Raw genomic sequence first — 20,820 nt, 5'->3', positions numbered from 1 at the left:
TGCGCGTATAGCAAAATTTTTAAAATTCCTTTTTATGTTTTGTGTTGTTGTTGTTCTTGAAAAAGCAATTAACACAACAGACAAAGTTAGGTTTTTAGCAAATGAAATACAACTCAATACTCAATTTGTTTGCTTAAAGGAATCAAAGATGAATTAAAAGTTAAGCTGGATAACAGCATCGACTAAAAGGTACCCTTGAAATAAATTTGAAAAAAAAGGATATTTTAAACTTGTTTTAAGAAACTTGCTGTGATTCTTTAGAGATTTTTTTTGTTGCCAACTTTATTTTTTAAAATAAAGCCTTTTTTACGAGTAATTCATAAGTGAAACAAAAGTTAAAGATGTGGAATGAAGTTGGTGACATACTAGTTGGAAAAACTATAATTCAAACTCCAACAAGTAATTGAATTATTGAATTGAATCGTGAAATTTGAATTACTGATTCTTTATCTTAGCTTTTCTTGAAATATTGGAACACAAACTTAAACTTTCATTCTCTTTAAAAAAAAGTGCACCCCAATATTGCAATTTCGTTAATTTTTTCTCGATCTCTGGTCACTTGAATGTTTTTCGAGGTACAATAACTAAATGTGTAGTATACAGTCTCATAAAAAATGATAAGAATAATTTTCCCTTGAAATCAGTAAGTTATCTAAATTCGAGAGAAATTTTTTCATGATTTATAACACTAACAAATGTTGCATAAAGTAAATTATGGCATTAGAAATATTATCTTGGTCAAATAAATTGTAAAAATGCAAGTCTTCTCGCATCGTTTCATACCCAAACAAATGCGTTTCAGTACAAATTTCTAATTTCGTTTATTTTTAAAGTTTACTTTCAAAATTTATTTACAAAAATATTTAAAAATGCCCAAAATTATTGTATCAAATTGCAAATTCACTTACAGAATCGTAAACATTACCCTCTGCTGTTATTTATAGATTTTTGCCCGATTCTGACATAGATACCCAAATTAAACCTTTTGTTTTAGATTGTTTACAGGGTAGAAGAAGAGAGCAACGAGAGATCTACAAAATCTCATTTCTTTGCATTTATTTATGAGTCTGACCTTGGTTTTTAATTCTAATTGTTTCTTGGTCGTCGGTCGTTCGGTTGTCTTGGTTTCTGTTTACATTAATTTATAAATGAGAGAAAAAGAGAGAATTTAAACCATAAGTTCTTGACACACTCAGACCCAGACAATGAGTCGTCGTGTGCGTCGTCTAGAAATATTTTGAGGCATTTACACAAGCAGCAGCAGGTGGCTGCAATATCACACCAAAAAAAATATATGTAAATGTAGGTAGATATAACCCCCACACACGCACACACTCACACACACACACACAAAAGTATGTAATTTTAGGTTTGAAAAACTTTCTCAACTTACCTTCATATCATTGATAATCTGTTGAAAGAGACTGCCCAAGGCAGAACTATCTCGTTCCAGACTTAGATCCATTTTTGTGTGTTTGCTATGAAATTCCGTTTTCAATTATTTCTTATTCGTTCGTTCTAGACAAAAATTTTCTCGTTCCTTTTTTTTCGTTATAGACTCTATCTCTTTTTTTGTTGATGTTTTCATTAATAGACTTGATTTTCAAATTTCTTGCGTTTAATCGACATCTTAGTTTTCATCATGGAGGGGAAACTGTAAGTAAAAAAAGAAAAAGAAAGAGAATGATTTATTTTAGTTCAGTTTCAGCATTTCCGATTTACCAACAACAACAATTTCTTCTTTTCCTCGTTTTGTTTTGTGTATGAAATTTGTTTGCCCTAAGCATATTTTGAAACAACAACAAAATTATGCTTAATTATGCTTATTAATATGTTTTTTTTTTCGGACTTTTTATGGTTCCAAAAACACACATAACAAAGCATAAAAAAATTTAAACGCGTAGGCGCAACATGGATTTTTGGTATATATATATATATATTTATAACTCAGCATTTTCATTCACAGACAGAGTGAGAGAAAGAGAGAGATAGAGTGAGAAAGAGCATTGAACGGAAAAGTGACCCAAATATAAAATTGAACAAGCTTGATATCAGTATTTTGTGTGTGAGTGTGTGTGTGTTTTCATAAGTGATTTATTAATTGCTTTAATGCAATTGTTAATTATTAATTGATATGTTTTCTTTTTCTGTACAGGAAGTTGCATATTTCATTTTGGCATTATGATTGATAATCCTATGGCAGAGTCATAAACCAAATCGCAGTCGCATACAAACGAGTTTCATTAGGGGAAGAAAAATGCAATAGTTGACCCATTTCCATTTAGGGCTTCCTTCTTTACACATACACAACATAGAAAAAAACTTTATGTGGGTACGTGACTCTGATATAGAGAGAAGACCATGTTCTAATGTAATGTTTCTGGGCTTTCGAAAGTGCACCTCCAGTCTTCTCTGCTTATAGCCTACTCAAGTTTTAATGTAGTCGTCACTATTTTTCTTTCTTTCTTTCTTTGCCCCCCAAAGATAAGAGTGTTTTCCACATCTTTTGGGTTCGTTTCTTTTTTTGTTTTACGACAAGTGATGAAAGCCAAGCCTTGAAAGCAATTAGTGCTTGGTAGAGGCGTCAAATTTACAACAAATAGTTATTAAAATCGAATAAAACACAAAAAGCAAGAGATGTGAGCTTATTGCCATTGTACGACTTGGCATAAACAATTAACTCATTGTTGATGGTATAACAAACACTAACCCCAACCACAACCCCAATTCATCTATAACTAAAAAGCATAAATCTTAAGTATTTGTAGAAAAACAAAAGATATTAAATGCTAAATAAGTAAAGTTATGTTCAGTTTTTATGAACAAAATTTCGTCATTTTATTCGCTGAGGCCTGGCCATAGTTTTCTAGGCTAATCATTTCCATAATATCCATTGGTACCATAAAGGAAAATATAAATAAAAGATAACTGACATCAAATCCAAATGGCAATATATAAAAATTAACTATTTTCCGTTTAAGGCCAACTAAATAAGGCAGACTTTGCTTTGGAGTTTCTAATAACTTTTTTTTACCACATTTAATTAACACTATGATCCAAAATATTACACTTTATTACAACAATCATTTGGTACCAATTCTATAAAATCATATAATGGCAAAAATTACACTTAAAAGATTTATGTATTCCATGTTTCAACTTTTAACTATTATTGAAAAATAATTATTATTGATATATAATTTTATTGCATATAAATTAAATTGTATTTATAGTCACGTCCAAATAATTATTTCTTAAATTAACAGCATTAAATATATTTTGGAGAATTGAAGTCATTTGTTTTTTAAAATCTTAATAGTTAAGTTATTAAAAAACGAACTTTGCAGTTGTAAGCTATGCTTGCCTTGTTTCGCTTCATTCAGTTATAATTCACAACTGGTTTTAGTGTTGAAGTAATGGTATGGCCTTACAATTCTAGAGTGCTTAGCAAAGTCTGCTGATGAGAGAACTTGGTAGTTTTTGAAATAGCGCAATACAGGGCTTGTTCTTATTTCATGTTTTCCATACTCATTCAAACGATGGTTCTAAAACTCTAACTGTATTTGAATTGGAAACCCTTCTTAAGCCACTTGTATTCAATATTCAAAGCTGAGAGCCAAGTTTTATTCAATTGATTAAGTTTTAGGGTCATTTGTTGTTGATAGATATCAACAAAAGTACTTATATGCTTTATTTTATGTCTAGTCACGTTGTCATCTCTCATGCCTCATAACCTTTGTCTTCGCTTCCATTATAATTTGTAAAAACATTGTCCCTTGAGTTAAAGCCCAACTTGAAATGGTCGTCGCTTGAGTTATATTGTACTTGAGGCATATTTTGGCTGATTATGACATTGACAGCTAGCTGTCAACGAGGTTCTTTCTCGATAGATGTGCCCCAAGTACATATATATATATATATAGTCGCATACATATATATATTCAGAAAGCGTTCACAAAAGATACTCGAGCGTGAACAACACCAGCAAAAGCAACAACATCAACAAAAGCAGATTGCCTAGCCTAGACAACTCCCCGCGTATATCTCACTTCGAGTGTGAGAGAGTGTGTGCGGAAAAGCGTACAAGAAAAGCATTCAAAGCCCATCAAAGAACAAGTTGAAGAAAAACGCGCAACGAGAGAGATGTCTACAAAAAAAGAAAGAAAAAAGAAGAAGAGGGGGGCAAGTAGTAGAAAGAGACTTACATCTTTCGCGCTTCTATATGCAGTGTAAATGACCTCTCAAGATAAAAAAAAGAGAAGAGAAAAAAAAAATTGTTGCCACAAAAGCAACAAGATGACAGGCCTTGTTGTAGTTTTTGCTGCAATTTCCTTTAGCAGTACGGAAATAAGTTGTTGGATTTTTTTTTCCATTCCCCCCTTCTGGTTTTTGGCAATTGCAATAATCTGGTTTTATATATTGTACACATATATGTAGTTGGGTTTTTTAGTCTTTAAACATTGACCCAGAAAACTGGTTTCGTTTTTTTTTTGTTAAATCTTAAAGCCTGTAACTGGTTAAACATGATGCTTAAGTCAGAGTTAATGATTTTTGTTTTACTTTTTTAAATTTTCAAATGTCCAACTTTATTTCTTACAGGAAGATATTAAAATATTCACATGCCCTGGTTTTAGGATAGAGTAAAGTAGATGGACTTAAAATCTTTTTAGGTTTAGTAGTCAAACTGATTCATCCGTTCAATCTTCGAATCGAATGAAAAGAGATTCATTTGATATATTCTTCTTATTATTTTAATATTTCTTCAACGTTTACTCTCAACATTCTAGTATTAGGTAAACATTGCTCCCTTAGCTCAACTTCTTTACTCGGCTTTCTTTTTGAAGTGAGTCAACTCACTCATTTTGTTCACTTGCTCAATTGTTCGATTGCTCACTACATTGCTTACTTGTTCAGTTGATAAGCATAGGCATTCTGAATTTTGTTTTGAAATACATATATTAAATTATATTTCTAATAATTTATAACTTTTAGTTAGTGAACAGAAAAAACAATTCGATGAGAACATGTTAAGTGGCTTAATTGAAAACAAAGTTTGACCAAATGCTGTTAGTATTTAAAATACTTTACATTTTAGAATGATTCATTTTATCGCTTCCAAAGATTCATTCGTTAGGCTTTGGATACACGTTCAGAACGGGCATAGAGTAGTATAGGAGTTAAATAAAAAAACTATATTTTAGGAAATTTTATACAAACTTAACAAGTACAGCTGTTCATTTTTTTTAATTATTTGACTATAATAATGTCCATTTCTAAATTCAATAAGTTTCTTTTATGTATTTAAATATTTTAATGATAAATAATTTCTTGTAATTCTTTTGATAAATAATTTCTTTGATTTGTAACCACAAAAGGAAACAAAGAAATCACTAAAAAATATGCAAAACTTTTGTTTTGATAAATGAAATGAGTAATTTAACTACTAATAATTCCCAGGCAATTATAAAGATAGAGACGATGGATGCCATAATGTCTTTTGGAGTGGAGGAACTTAGGAATAATCCTTGGCTCGGGGCTTTACCCGGCGTGTTTTTGTTATTGTTGCTTTTAAGAAGCATTTAATGTTGCCCAGGCACGTCGACGTTGAATGATAAACTCATCTGCATTTACGCATAATTACATTCAAAAACTGAAATCCTATTTGCTATGCGTGTGTGTGCACAACATTTAATGTGTGAGTGTGTGTGTATGGCAATTAACCAGACCAAAGAACTCTCTCGCCCTTGACAAAAGCGTATCTATCTGCCTGCTGGGTGAGTGTTTTGTGTAGTGGAGTGGTGGGTTTTCTGTATGCTGATTGTCTGTCAAGTCACTTCCTGTAATAGAAACTAGACATGCAGCCCAATCCGTTCATTTCTTCTCCATTCCAGCTTCAGCTTCCGTCTACAAATCTCACAATCATCAGAGAGAAAACCGCAAAAGCCGAACAGAGATATGAGAGGAGTAAGAAGACGAAAAAAAAAGAGTGTAGAGCGTAAATAGGGCGTAAAATTTGTGCGTAGTTGGAAACGCATTGAAACGCATCCATCGGAGCAGCAGCCGTCGCCTCATCTTCTCATCCAATTTGACATTTCAAGTGTGTATGATGCGGGTATCAAAAGGAATCAAGGAAACCAGAATTTCAACCTTTTCCCAACACAATCGAGACAAAAATTATTCTTTTCCCAACAACAGTTGCTGTGAAGTTCTTTTTTCTGCACGATTTGGTAATTTGGTCTGTTTAGTGGCTACTGGTTAAAAGAATTTGCTCGTCCTCCTTTTGCTGGCTTTGGGTTTTAGATCACATCACGATTTGCCTGCCTTGCCTGACCTAAGACTCTCAGTCTGAGTTTTGGCCTATGCTCTAGATTCCAAGCCAAAAAAAAAAAAGAAAAGAAATAAATCGAAATGCTAACTATTTAATACCCTTTTGGCATGGGATTAGAATTCTCAAATGTGGTAGACTTAGTAGTGCAGTCACTAAAAAGATATCCTTGAAATCAGCTCTCTGCAGCTAAAATTGTTTTCAAACTTTCCATTTGAGAGATGTGATTTAAACTCAAGGACTTAAAATGGAATACTAATAGCACAAGTTTCATAGATTTTTGGTACAAATTTCTCCGAAATAAAGTTTATGCAATTTCCTTGATCGAGTAGTCAAAGTAAAATTTTAACCAAATTATTATTATTTGCTTATGACGTTATCACAATCATCTTAGGAATATTCCCATCCTTTTGAAGAAAGAAAAAAGCTAAAACAACTTCCATAAAACCTGGCAAAGCGCTAATAATTCCTCTTTTCTAATAAAAGTGATCCATAAATGGACGCTATAATAGTTAAAAGTTCTATTCAGAAGTTATAGAAGTTTATAAAAAACACATGTTTAACAAGAATACACGTAAATAAAGTAAACACAAAAGTGTTCTAATTCAAATGGTTGACATTATAAAATGATTCCACATTTGTCAATATTTATGACTGCTTGAAATTTATAAACTCTATCGTTCGATTTTCATTTATTATCATCATTGTATTAGCTTCTCTTTTTTCTAGGTTTGTGTTCAACTAAATCTGGTTTATCTGAAAAGCCATTGATACTTTATTGCCAGACAATCAATAACTTAATATATTAATCTACTATTATACTTTCTTATCCACTGAATGCGATGTAGACTTTGTGTCAACCTCAATGCAACATAAGTTCTAAGACAAACAACACAAATTTCAATGTCTTTTTAGCTTTACGAGATTTCGATTCACATACATATAAAAGTATTTGAGTGTGTGTGTGGTGTGTCTGTGTGTGTGGAGAGGAGATTTTAAATCTAATGCCACAAGGTAAACGATTCAAGCAACATGGCAAATTGAGCAGCTGTGGAGCATGGAGGGCGCTGTTTGGGGGCATGGGGCAGCAGCATCATCCATGACTTTACACTTTCTCTCCAAACATAGAAGCAGCAACAAAAGCAACAAAAACAACAACCACAATAGTCAACATCTGTGGTCAGCCCTTGGGTCCGGTCTGGGTCTCGAGGTCTGGGGCGTAGGTTGAAGTTGTCAAACGTTTTGGGAAAGCGCTGACATCAATCTCTACATATGTGTGTGTGTATGGTGTGTGTGTGTGTTTTCTTTTCTGTCGAGAAAATGCATTTTTGAAAAGCGAAAAGAACTCAACAGAAACATAAAAAAAAAAACAATGCTCATGATGATGTCGATGATGATGATGATAATCCGAAAGATTTTGTGTTTTATGTATCTGTAATTTTATTTTTCTTCTATCTTTAGCGCGTCATCTGTGGCAATAGTTTGCGTTGCATTTTCGACTTGAGAATTGGTTCAATTTTTTAGATTTTTCATTTTTTTTCTTTTTGGGCAATCTGTTTTCGCTCTAACACATCATTAACCCAAATTTTTAGCTTTAATCCAGCAATTGTTAGTACATTTGATTTCTGTCTGTGTATCCCTCTCTCTCTCTCTCTCACTTCTCTCTTTTGATGATCACTGAAAAGTGTTAGGCAACAAATTGTTATTGTTATTGTCTGGTCTGTCTTTCTCAAAACATTTGCAGATTGATATGTGAAAACTACTGGTAAATGATTCGTTATCTAATCAACACCTCAGTCAATTTGAAGATATCAGTACACACAAAATGACGGCAAATGTGGCAATCCAATTATCGATCGAAAGTTATCAGAGACTAAACGGCGGCGGCGTCGGCGACCCCAAAAAAATAGAACATATTTCGCAATTTTCAAACGCCCACAAAATATACATATACATAAATATGTACATACATTTGTAAACACCACAGCCAATGTAGGCCCCCCAAAGGTCTATATATATACATACTAATGTACATGTGTATGTAGGCAGAGCCGTTGCGCGGTATTTTCGGGCCCTTACCAAATTTGTTCACCAAAGTGTAAATAAATTACTAGTAAGACATTTTTCAACACTTTTGTTCTTTCTTTTCGATACGAATCGAATTCGAAACGCCATAGCTACAGGGTGTGCAAGGTGATTAAGCATGCAATATATTTCCGAAATCACTTTATCTAGTTTTTTTTTCTTTTTTTTGAAAGGAAATGGAGGACTATTTCAAGAGATACGAAGTTATCGCTGAATTATGTGCAAACACACTGATTGGACATATCTAATTGTCTTAATTGTGCACCGATTACTTCGTGTTAAGCTAAGTCGTGAATTGGAAGTATCAGGTGAATTCGAGGAACGTTTGACACTATTCGATCGTCAGAATCGATTATTGTCAAGGACCTCTCATGGTCAATAAGGTCCCTGGCAAATTCTCTTAATGTTTCTGACGGTCTTATCCGTCGAATTGTCCATAAAGATCTTCGGTAAAAGTCCTATATAATGTGAAAAGGACAGATAACAGCGAGCTATTTGTTTAGAAGAGTCCTGAAGAGATGTTATGGTTATTTTTCGACGAAATTTTCGACCAAGAAATGGAAGAAGTCTATGTTCCAATCTCACAGAGATACCTGGAATCATTCAGTTTCCAGCCACTGTCATGGTTTTACGTCCTTGTGCTCTCAAGGACTTCAAGTGAATTCTACTGATTATACCGGGGTCCTAAAGGCAGTTGTGAAACCCTGGATTCATAGTGTCCGTGGAAACAGTTAGACATGAATGAAATAAAAGCTTTTAGTTTAACTCAAATACCATACACTCCATGTATATATGGGATTCAATCTTGAATTTTAAACTTACTCTAAAGGTTTAAAGTATTCAGATGTTTTATATACTTGACCACACACCTTTAAATTATAATTTAAAGGCATATTGAACATTAGTATTTTTTTCAAATGATTAAAATGCATTTAAAATGTCAGGTCGCTTCACCCTCGAGACGGCCCTGTACCCTATACCCACATTACACTAAAATGTTGGCCTGCTGTCTGCTGTTGTTCTTGTTTTTTTTTTTTCTTTTTTGGTTGGACCTCTAGAAATAAACTTTCGGCATTAAGCAGTTTAATCGATTTTATACATAAAATTATATGTTTAGATACACACAAAACCAACACCAACAACAACAATAAAGTCGGCGAAAATAAACACCATAGACAACTTGTACAATTTGTAATAGATTTGTATTATGAAATTATCCACAGATGTGCAATTAGAGATTTTAAATTGCCCCAAAATAGAAAGTATTCACATATGGACCATCAGACGAAGAGGAATACAAAATTTTGGACTTTCTTTAAGTTGTTTTTGTTTAACCTGCTAACCCACTGTAGCCTCCAAATGGGTGGAGCGATTGGAGTTTGCTTAATAACATTATTTTCGTTCTTTAAATTGAAAAAGCATTCGCTTTTCGGGTGTTAATTTAATAAAATACTTAACATTAATTCTAAGAAATAAATAACCAAACACAAGCTTAAAGATGACCACAGTGGTCATAACTCATAATCGTCCAGCAGTTTTGTTATTCTAAATTGGTTGTTATTTCATTAAAACCAATTTAAAGCAAATTTCAATATTTTTATATCTTTAAATTCTATTGATTAATTGTTTGGCAAATTAATTAATCTAAATGCGGATATAAATTGCGAACTAAGACAACCTTGGTTAAACCTAACCCATATTGAAACGATTGGTATCTAACGCAAGGCACTCCTTGAATATTCTTAAATATTATTCAATAAATACTTAAGTACTTGAGTGTGAGTGAAATAATTTTTGCACATTTGCTGGGGGATATATTCATATTTTATATGAATATTCTATATGCCCCAGTTGAGGGACATTTTCTTATTATAATCCTACCTGTTAAGATTTTGAATCTTTGCCTTCTACACATTTCATCCGAGGAGGCGAATGATGATGCTTAGTCTGTTTCTCTTATGCTCATTAATGAAAAGCAAAAGTACCGTTAAATGTAGTCTACTTATTTTTTAGTACCCAGCATGAATCCATATAATAGGACAAATGAATATTTTAACTTTGCAGCAATACATTTCTTTTACTTAAATACTTTTTAAATTCGAAATTTGGGATGTATTCAAATTTAATTAAATATTACATCAAAGCGAGTTTGAATTTAATCGAATAAGTAAGGGAATCAAGCAACTGAATATATTTTAATATAACCATTTCAAATGTATTCAGACTCTAATGTCCATATACTAGAGCATTGCATGAATACTTATATAACGCAAATAACTCTTTGAACCCTTAAGTTGTATTCATTTGATAATGAACAATGTTCGTAATATTTTAACTCAAACGAAAACAGAATAGAGTTCAATTTATTCGTTGTGAGAAGGCGATGACTCACAAATTCAAGACGCATTGGTTTTTCCAATATCGAATACTTTTTCTTTAAACGAGTTTTTCTTTCAAAAACCGAATCACTGGTTTATGCTTTTGAATAAATTCATGCAATGTTGTAGTATACACTGGAAACAGATGAAATATATGTATAACTTATTTCAAACTTAATAAAACTGACAAATTGTTAGAGAACTTATTGCAGGGTATCAACAAGTCGATGCATATACTTTTTCTTCACATGGCATCCACAGAAGCTTGCCAAGAGTCTAAACTCACATGTCGTTTCGCTTTTAGTCTGTATTCTAAGTAGTTGAGATTTTTCTTTTGTAACCAGAGAATGGGGGGAAAGTGAGAGAAAGGCTTTCAAGTATTTTTTTTTTTATTTTTGTTCGTTTGTTTTTGCTAATTTGCTGGCAATAATTAATGCCTGTGCATTAAGTGGAGTAACAAATAAAAAACGAAACAAAAAATCCATTAGAGCTTCAGGTGAACTCTTGACATGTCATCAGGGCAAGTTATAAACGGTGAAAGAAAAAAACTTTTAATGATTTCTCAAGGAGGATGGTGGAGTTCTTTAACGAAACGCCGACACGTTTTTGATTAAAAACCACAAAACGAAAAAGAAACCGCGACAACAACAACAACAATTTAAAGCTCTTACGAAAACAGCCGAAAAGGTGCCATGTGTGGGCGGTTGGTGGGGGGTGGGGAGTTTGCATGAACTCCCTGTGTGTGTGTGTGTATAAATGGAATCACGCCTTTTTATGAATGAAAAAACCAAAAACAAAATCCAAAAACAAAAAATCCACCCATGTAATATTCAGGCCAATCGAATGAAAATGAAAATCGTTGCTTTTGTGGTTGTTGTTGATGTTGTCTTCCATCTACCGCGTTGCATGTTCATGAGTTTGGTGAGTGGGCGACCAGACAAACGACAAAGTAGCAGCTACACCAACAAAAAAGCAACAACAATCTCATTGATACAGTCAGTTGTTACTTAAGTCCAACTAAACAAAAAAATCTCTGCGAAAATATACTCCTCCATAGCTTTACATCATTTCGGATACAGTAAGTCTTAGAAGTCCGTGAACAAATGAGGAAATCAAAAGTATGTCATTTTAAATTATTTAAATCGAGCCAACGACCAGATCGGGTTAATATAACAGGACAGTTTAACTCGATTTGAGGGTCCTTTAAAGTGTTGGCTAATTCGGAATTATATTGATTATGTTGATTTAGGTACCCTATATTAGTAAATAATTAACATAAACATTGAATGATGAACAAATTTCTGTGAATTTCAAACGATTCAATTTTTTTATAAGTTCATTTTGCTCTAGGGAAATACTTTTCTTAGTCAGTGTAACGTGTTTCTTTTGAAGTATTAGAAAAATCGTTATAGTGATATATGTATTTATGCCATTTGCACATAGTATAATTAAAATTTACATGGCTCAAACCAAAAGCAAAAGCCAAACGAAATGAAACGAAACCAAACAACAACAACAAAAAGATAGAGAAAAAAGAAACAAGAGCAAAAGTTTACATAAACTTTGCCTCCTTTCCTTTCCAATTAATGCAATTGTTGTTTAGGCCAAGAACGAAGCAACGAAGGGAGCGGTAAGAAGAAGTACGCGGTAGCCTTTCTCTAGAAAGATTAAATTATTTATACACATGATGTAGATACTATAGAGGAATATATGTATATTTACATATGCTTGTGTATTCTTTTTGTGGATTGCAGTTTTGTTTGCTTTTTATTAAGACGCACGTTGTTGTTGGCTTCGTTTGTTGATACAGAGAGAGAAAGAGAGAGACACGATGAACTAAGGCAAGAGGTAAGAGGTAAGGGTGGCAAGGGGGGTGAGAGTTAACCAAAAGCAAGTTTATTTTCAGTGCACAGATGTTGAAGGTTTGTTCATGAAGATATACCCTTTAATTTTTTATGTATAGAAATAAAGGGTTTATTTAGCTAAAGTAAAGGTAAGTAACAATTGTTGGGAAGCCCTTCAAAGGGGGGCATAGGGGCGCGATCTAGTTTTTTTTTAAAATATAACAGTACGACCCGAAAAGTGATAAGTGTCCGAAGATTGCATTTTGTTAGGCTAGATTTGGTTAATAAACTCAGACGTATTCAACTACAAGAATTGGACGTTTGCCAACACTGAAATCTAACTTTAACCAAGTTTTTCACTTATCAATAGACTAGGATTTGTTAGAAAATTGGACATATTATCGCTCTCAAATCTTCTTTTCCGCTTAAAATATTAAACAATAATTACTCGTATCGAATCTAAAGATAAGTTTTTTCAATTTTGTTGTACTCGTTTTGGACCCGAGTGGTAACAGAAGGTAACTGTCAGTCGAGTCTTCCACTTAAGGTTCAAAGTATTTTTTTTTTTAATTGCACAGGTGTTGCGTAGCTTAGGTTATGGATTGGATTACAAGTACCTAGCAGTATACAGCAATCGAAGCAAAAAAGCTACGAAACAAATCAGATGGCCACATGATTATCACCGGGTTGCATCTTTAGTCTTCTCTTTTTGGCGCCTTGGCTTTCAAATTCCAATTAGATCATATTTGATCCCAAAAAAAAGAATCACAAGTTACCTGAAACTTGCTAGGAGTTGAGTTGCCCGGGTTAGATCAGTTATAAGTACCCAAAACATTTGTTTGGACAAATGTTTTAATGAATGACTCGTTTTCTAAGGGGAGTATCCAATTACTTCTCGTATTTTGAGCGTGTTCTAAGCTGAAACATCAGCTTTTTTTTTACATAAATAAGAAAAAATAGATATTACTGCCCTTGAACAATGATAAATATAGCAACAATTTTTTTTAAATTTGTTGAATCAATGCGGTATATAGAAGAACATATGATAACTATGCCTTACTTAGTTAGTTAGTTAGTTTGATTTGTTGACTGTTAAAATAAAATACTATTTTCCCGGTTTTATAATTTTGTTAGAGTCTATGTGGAGCTTTGAAAATATCATAATTTGAATCCACATATTAAATTAACAATATTTTACAATATCAAGATCATTTTAATTTAAAAGTGAGCGTTATTTATTGCAAATAGTGCAAGATATTCTAATATTATTTAATCCTAGTCCAAAATGAAGTAAGTAAGTCGTCTCGCCGACTTGGGTATACCATACACCAGGTGAAACAAATATTTAAAATTTCGAAAACCAAATGTATGTCTACTAAATTGTTTTAACATGCCTCATACCATTTGCTATCTCGCTCACTCTACAAACACACGAGCACTCTAGCGCCGCCACTAGCCAACGGCCAATTCTGCCCTTATGGATCGCGTAGCAAAATACGTTCATACGTATATTTTGTATGTTTCTAGTCCGATTTCAATCAAATTTGGTAGTTTGATAGAAATAGATAAGATTTATTAGTCTGCCAAATTTGATCGCGATGGTCAAAAAATTGCAAGAGCTAATCGGTTTTTTCTAAATTATGGAGGCGGAAGTGGGCGTGGCAACATATTAAAATATATGTATTCTGTGCGCATACTAAGCCAATATACATACTAAATTTGGTTTCTTAAGCTTTGTTAGTTTTCGAGAAAATCAGTTTTGTTTAATTTTCGGGGGCGGAAATGGGCGTGGCAAAATTTTTAAATAGTCAATATCTGCGCGTCTATTAAGCTAACTTACATACCAAATTTAATGTCGGTAGCTTTCATAGTTTTTAAGAAAATCAGAGTTATGTAAATTCCGGGGGCGGAAGGGGGCGTGGCAAAAAGTTGGAACAATTATTTTCTGCGCGCTAACTAAACGAGTATATAAACCAAATTTGATGTTTCTATCTGCTATACTTTTTAAGAAAAACAGTTTTATGTAAATTCTGGGGGCGGAAGGGGGCGTGGCAAAAATTTGAAACAAACTCGATAAGCGTACATACTACACGAGACTGCATACCAAATTTGGTGGCTCTAGCTCTTATAGTCTCCGAGATCTAGGTGTTCATACGGACGGACGGACGGACAGACGGACATGGCTAGATCGACTCGGTTTTTGATCCTGATCAAGAATATATATACTTTGTGGGGTCGGAGATGCTTCCTTCTGCCTGTTACATACATTTTAGCGACTTTAATACACCATTTCACCCCATGGGTGTATGGTATAATAATCTAAATTTAAGTGAATTTGTAAATATTCTTGTAATTTTTATATATAGAACTTTTAAGTTAACTATTTTCTAACTACAAAGTAATTATTATTTGAAAATTTTTGTGCACTAGTAATTAAACTTAACAATAAGTTAAGTTTTGGCACTAGTAATTAAACTTAACAATAAGTTAAAACCTTTTAATATTTCACCTAGCACTAAATATAGACTATTTCAAACTAAAACTTAAAGGGTATATAAAATTCATGGCATCGATAATTGTGTTTTTAAACTAATCGAAACTATTTGCTATTATTTCACACGTTATCAGAAACAATTACTATTCCTACTATGCGCGACTAATGATAATCATTTTCAAATACTTTCAAACGCTAACCTTTGCTTATCAGTGTGTTATCAGGTCGTTTCAAAGGTAAGGCGGGATGCCCGCCAAGAAAAGGCGTCATAATCTATAGGTTGGAGGAGGAGTTGGCAGAGGGGGGCGAAGTGGAGTAGCCAGAGAAGGAGTATGTGAGGCGGAAAGGTATAACACATTACGTGCGATAAGGGAAAATCCGAAACATTACAGTTATAGTTATTAGGTACTTAGTATGATTTGGCACACACACACACAAAGAAGTCATAAACACCAGCGCATCCCCCAATCCCCCCTGGCAAATCAACTTAAACCCAGTTTATGGATTTTGGTCAATGAACTTATTAAATAATATTTTCCTTCTTGATTCAACAAAAAACGTAAAGTTCCTGCACTTGCGCAATTAGAGAGGGAAAAACTTCACAAAAAAAGGGAGCACTAAATTGTTGTTCTTGTTGTTGTTTGGCCATGAAACAAAAAAAAAACACTCCTGAAGAAATGAGAAACTGCGGGTGGCAAAACGGGTAAAAAAGAAGTAATAATTAGCTCACTTGAAATAAGGCCAAGTGTTGTTGGTTTTTATCTGCTAAAAACAAAAGAAAAGTGGCAGGAGGGACGGGGTTAAAAGAGAGACAGACAACGGTAGCTTCAAAGGTAGAGAGAGTGAGAGAGAGAGACAGAGGGAGAGCAAAGCAAATATCGACATGGCTGTCGCAAGGGGATGACAAACTTCAAGGCTAAGGTGAAAAATGGATAAACCTCCGTCCCCATTTAACTGAATGAACTTAAACTACGCCCATGTTACCCACTTGAAGGATACTTACAATGCACTTTTCAAGCAGCGAACAGCGACGATGGAGACGGCAAAAGCTGAGGCAAAATATGTTTAAATGCAATCGTTTGTTGTTGTTTTTCTGTTGGGAGATGTGACTGCAAACAATTAAGCAGCAGAAGCAGCAGCAGCAGCACAATTTCCTCCCCTTTGCCCTTGCTGCATGACTCTACCTTTGCCCAACTCCTTATCGTCTATGTGTGTGTGTATGTCGGTGTGTTTGTGTGTGTGTGTGTGTGGAAGTTGTTGGGCTTTGTTCAAACAATCAACCCTGAACGGCGGCAAATGTTGATCCTGTCTCTGGGCTCCTGCCTCCTTTTGCTGTTGTTCCTGTTGGTTTTGATGTTGTTGTTGTTCTACACTCACACATACATTTGCATTTGCCTGGCAGACACAGACGCTTTTTTTTTGACACTTTTTTTTTGCTTTTGCACTGAATTTTATTTTTCTTCCTTTATTCGCGCTGCTTTCTAACGACCAAACAACAGTTATAAATTTTGAAATGGATTTACTGTTATTTGCTTCGTTTTTTTCTTTTTCTTTCTCACTTATAAGCACAGCAATTAGACGATTTCTTTAATTTTTCGCCGAAAAAAGAACAAAAACTGATACAACACACGAACACAACACAGAAGAATTGCAACCGAAAAAAGATGGTAAGAAAAATGCAATTTTTTTCCTCTCTTTCTCTCTCTCGACCGGAAAAACGAATTTCCGCGACACGTCTGTACTGCTCGAAAACAAAAACAACAATAACAAAAAAAAAACGGTATAATTTTTGGTCGAAACTTTTCGCCTTTCTCGCCGTAAATTCTTGCCCTCTCGTCGTAAATTTTTGCCCTCTCGCCGTAAATAAGAGAGTGCTGGCAATTTAGCCTTTTTGCCGCCAAATATTTATGCAGCAAACATTGCAGCCCTGAGTTAAGACCCCTGGTGGCAGTGTTGATAAATCTAATAAAAGTGGCGCCAATTTGAACATTTGAAATATTAACATTAAAATAAGAAATGAACTCACTTAAATATATTTCCACTTATAATTTTAACAATTAATTTATTTGTTCATCTCATTTGTTCTTGGTGCAGTCAAAATTATAATATAAATTTAAGTGTCTTATCACATGTACATACAAAGCTATTGCAGCAAATTAAAAAAATGTTTGTTTAACGTATTTGAAGGGAAAACTAAAACAACTTAAACCTTTTTGTACAATAAAGAAAACAATAGAAACTTGATAGCAATCACTTAGCTCTCTTCTCGCTCTACACTCAGGTAAATGTCGCTTTTTGGCATTAATAGCAACTTTTTAGTGTCATATTTTAAAGGAATTGTCGTATCCGCACATGGTGCATAACGATGTTGCTGCAGCAGAGCAACCAGGCCCACAATTAGTTGCTGTTCCGCTAGCTGGGAGGCCAAACAGCCACGGAGACCAGCACCAAAGGGCAGAAATGACATGGCGGGACGTGATTTTAGAGCAGCTGCATCAAAGCGACTGGGATCGAAACGCAAAGGTTCCTCATAAATCGATGGATCACGATGAATGGCAACAGTGGGAATAATGATATTATTACCCCTGGCTATGACAAATACCGAATTGTCCACCTCAAACTCTTTGGTGCAGCGACGCACGACAAATGGATATGGCGAATGCAAACGTAGGGTTTCTATTGAAAAAGGGGAAGAGTATATTAAAAAACAAATAAACCGGAGCCAAATAAAGCTTACCCTGCACCACCTGCTTGGTAAATTGCAACTCTTTGAGTCCATCCGCCGTCAGCTGTCCATTGTGCCGCTTCAGAACCGCTGCAATCTCTGCTCTTGTGCGCTCCTGCAACTCGGTTTGTTGGGCCAACTCGTAGAGACAAAAACTTAGTGTGGCATTAAGTGGATTCAATCCAGCCACTATGAAACCAAATGCTTGGGCAGCAATTTCCTTATCACTTAGTGGACTCTCCGAGCGTGAATAAAGCTGAAGAAAACTCTGCAGTGGCTGGCGATCTCGTCTGCGCTGTTCCTCCAGCTGTCTCAGAGTGAGATTATAAAAATACGCCACGGCCTTGTCATCGTAATTCTTATATTGAAAGATGCTGGCCAAAAAGGGAAACTCCAGAGCCAAATAGGCACGCCATAGACTAAAATTGTGCCACAATCTTTGGGACATTTGACGGAATTCCTCTTTATCCGCCGCTAGATCCATGCCAAAAGTCATACAAGCTATAACATCTATATTATAATTATCCACTAATTGGCTTATATTCACATTTTTCAGCTTAAACTGGCCCATTTTCTGTTGACTTCTGTGGGATATGGCAATCAATCTGCTTAGAAGCTTCTGAAGATTACTTGAGGTAAACACCTCAACAGTTTGACCATGAAGGGCACGCCATTTGTGTCCATCCAGCTGAAGGAGATTTCCCGTCAAGGGTTCACCCTTCAAATTGTTATACATGCCGCGTGTAGTGAAATTTCCCGAATTTGTTATCAATATATTCCTCACCAGATCCAAATCCGTGACCAAAAGGAAGGGTTTCAAACAGGCATAGAAGCCTATAAATGGGGCACGACCCTTGAAAGCCTTGTATACATCGAGAAGGGCCTCTTGTACATGTCTTTTGCCTTGTATAACACCCTTGAGATTACCCCATAGGAATTTTGGTTTCTCATGCAAAAGTCCGCGTCGTTTCCAGTAGCCCAAAGTGTATTTGATAGCTATATACAAGAGCAGGCAGGTACTCAGTCCAGTGAGCAGAATACGATGGATTATATACATGTTGAATTAGCTTCTATATTTTGTTGGATTAGGATATAATTTAGTTGTGCCTTTTTTTTGGTGATCGATATTATTTTGGCTTTGCTGTCTATTTGGCCTGGCTTATCAACGCCATCGTCATGGACTACTAACAGTTATCAGCGTCGAATTGGCCAGCCAAGCGATAATTTCCATTGAGCAAGCAAAGACCAAACCAGCCAACAGAGAGCAAGAGAGAGAGCGAAAGAGTGAGCAAATGGAATCTAAAATATAAAAAGAGAAACGTAATCAGTTTATTATCTATAGTTTTTCTTTAATTATTTAGTCAAAGGGTTGTAAAAGTTATAGAGGCCATGAGCCTTTAATATTCAAGTTCGAAGTACAAAAAGATGATGGACAAGAACTTTTTGTTTGATTCCTGCAGAAGTTCTGTCTTTGGTAAAGGTCCTTAATGCAAAATCTGAAAGAAATAGGATATATATACACAAAATTAACAATGAATGGCATTGAAATTAAAAACAGAAATTTGTTTATTTTTGATCTGTTCTTTATAATTATCATTCTATCAGAGTTCATTTACTTTTTATATATTTTAGGAAACAAAAGGCATAAACAAATTGGAAATTGGTTAATATAATTTAAGCCAAAATAAATATAAATTTAAAAAACAAAGACCATTTTTATGAACTCACTCTACAAGGGTATTAAGAGACATAAAATTATTTAATTAATAATTAATATACGTAATATTAATAAAAATAATAATATTATGAATGACTTTTCACTTTCTCTGTTTTAATTACAACAAAACTCTGTTAAGTACATACTTGTAATTTTTAATGGAGATTTTTACTATTTTTAAAATTAATTAAATGAATTTAAAATGAATTAATTCACTAAAATATAACTAAAATTTAAATCAACCATAAATTTTTATCTAGAGAAAACTTAGTGTTACTCAATAAAACTAAAATTTAAATCAACTTTATATTTTTATCTAGAGAAAACTGTGTGTTACTTAATACTTGATAAATGTTTAGTATTAAACTATTAAAGCAAAGTAATGATAGCTTAATTGGGACAAAAACCATCCATCCAAATATAGTTTTATTACAAAATATAATGGTTTATGATATAACATAAAATTTATATGATGTCACTTACCACAAATACACGTTGAATTCCTCCTTTTCAGGGTAGAAGCAATGTCATTTATGTAGTGATGACCTTTGGGTTCAATTTACTTAGACTGTCTATAAAGGTAATAATCTTAAATTGGCTTGTTGTTGAGGTGAACAACCGATCTGGATTCAAATTTGAGCATCTCTCCAAGTGGAGGGAAATATGTTGACCAATGATGATTAACAATTTCTGCTTCCTCTTTCTTATCTTTAAATGTGGCCCACAAAAAAATCTCCATTGCAATCTTTTGGGCAGGTGCACGCTACGGTAAATTATGCACTCTGACAGTCTAAATTGCCAATTCACAGGTTGTTATCAGTGCTGTCAGGTTTAGCTGTTTCCTTTTAGCCTTTTTTGTGACCATACAACTTTTTTCGTTTTCACTTCTATAAACTATCTACTGAGCATATTTAATCTGCAACACTTAACACTTTTTAATGTTTTAAACTCACGGAAAACGTTTACTTTGCATAATATGTTAAAAACTTTATTATTTTCCAGAGATTTCTTTTCAATTTAGCTTCCTTTGAGCTCAGCACTGATGTGCAATGTTGTTGTTTACAATTAAATGACTAGTAAATCATTCGGGCATCTTTCTATATTTAGCTGAAGCTATGTCCCCATTTGTAACTAAGAATTGTCCTATACTTACACTTTTTTACACTTTGTTTATAATGTATTGTTAACGTTGAATTTGGTAAAAGTGAAATTTTGTCTAGAGTTTGTGCAACAACAATAAACGAAAACAAAC

At 34.0% G+C, this 20,820-nt stretch overlaps 2 protein-coding genes across 23 annotated transcripts in view; both read right to left on the bottom strand.

The window, feature by feature from the left end:
- The window catches only part of LOC6640620 (protein MTSS 2), a 52,109-nt gene extending 35,213 nt beyond the window's left edge, over positions 1-16,896 (bottom strand). For 13 of the 22 annotated variants that reach the window (XM_023174801.2, XM_023174809.2, XM_047010197.1 and 10 more), the window contains exons 1-2: positions 16,130-16,896; positions 1,394-1,654 (exon numbers count right to left, since the gene is read on the bottom strand). In XM_023174801.2, coding sequence (XP_023030569.1) covers positions 1,394-1,465 — 72 coding nt within the window. In that variant the 5' untranslated portion in view covers positions 1,466-1,654; positions 16,130-16,896. The remainder of the gene's footprint in view (positions 1-1,393; positions 1,655-16,129) is intronic. The other 9 variants (XM_023174815.2, XM_023174818.2, XM_047010202.1 and 6 more) reach the window with 1 other exon arrangement.
- A 261-nt stretch (positions 16,897-17,157) lies between these two features.
- LOC6640363 (probable cytochrome P450 6u1) lies at positions 17,158-20,820 on the bottom strand. Its single transcript, XM_002063112.3, has 3 exons — positions 20,722-20,820; positions 17,864-19,150; positions 17,158-17,802 (listed from the first exon to the last, which is right to left on the bottom strand). The coding sequence occupies exons 2-3, from the start codon at positions 18,906-18,908 to the stop codon at positions 17,381-17,383; spliced, it is 1,467 nt and encodes a 488-aa protein (XP_002063148.1). The 5' UTR covers positions 18,909-19,150; positions 20,722-20,820; the 3' UTR covers positions 17,158-17,380.

Source organism: Drosophila willistoni (genome assembly GCF_018902025.1).
Source record: "Drosophila willistoni isolate 14030-0811.24 chromosome 2L unlocalized genomic scaffold, UCI_dwil_1.1 Seg196, whole genome shotgun sequence".
Taxonomy (NCBI): Eukaryota; Metazoa; Arthropoda; class Insecta; order Diptera; family Drosophilidae; genus Drosophila; species Drosophila willistoni.
The sequence above is the reverse complement of the archived record's forward strand: the minus strand, read 5'-3'. Positions and strand labels throughout refer to the sequence as shown.

What these genes read in the sequence shown, in the direction of transcription:
- LOC6640363 (XM_002063112.3), bottom strand. Translation starts at nt 18,908, where the DNA reads ATGTATATAATCCATCGTATTCTGCTCACTGGACTGAGTACCTGCCTG. An exon ending in TACCAAGCAGGTGGTGCAGG is followed by an intron (nt 17,803 to 17,863) that starts GTAAGCTTTATT and finishes CTTTTTCAATAG; the next exon opens with AAACCCTACGTTTGCATTCG.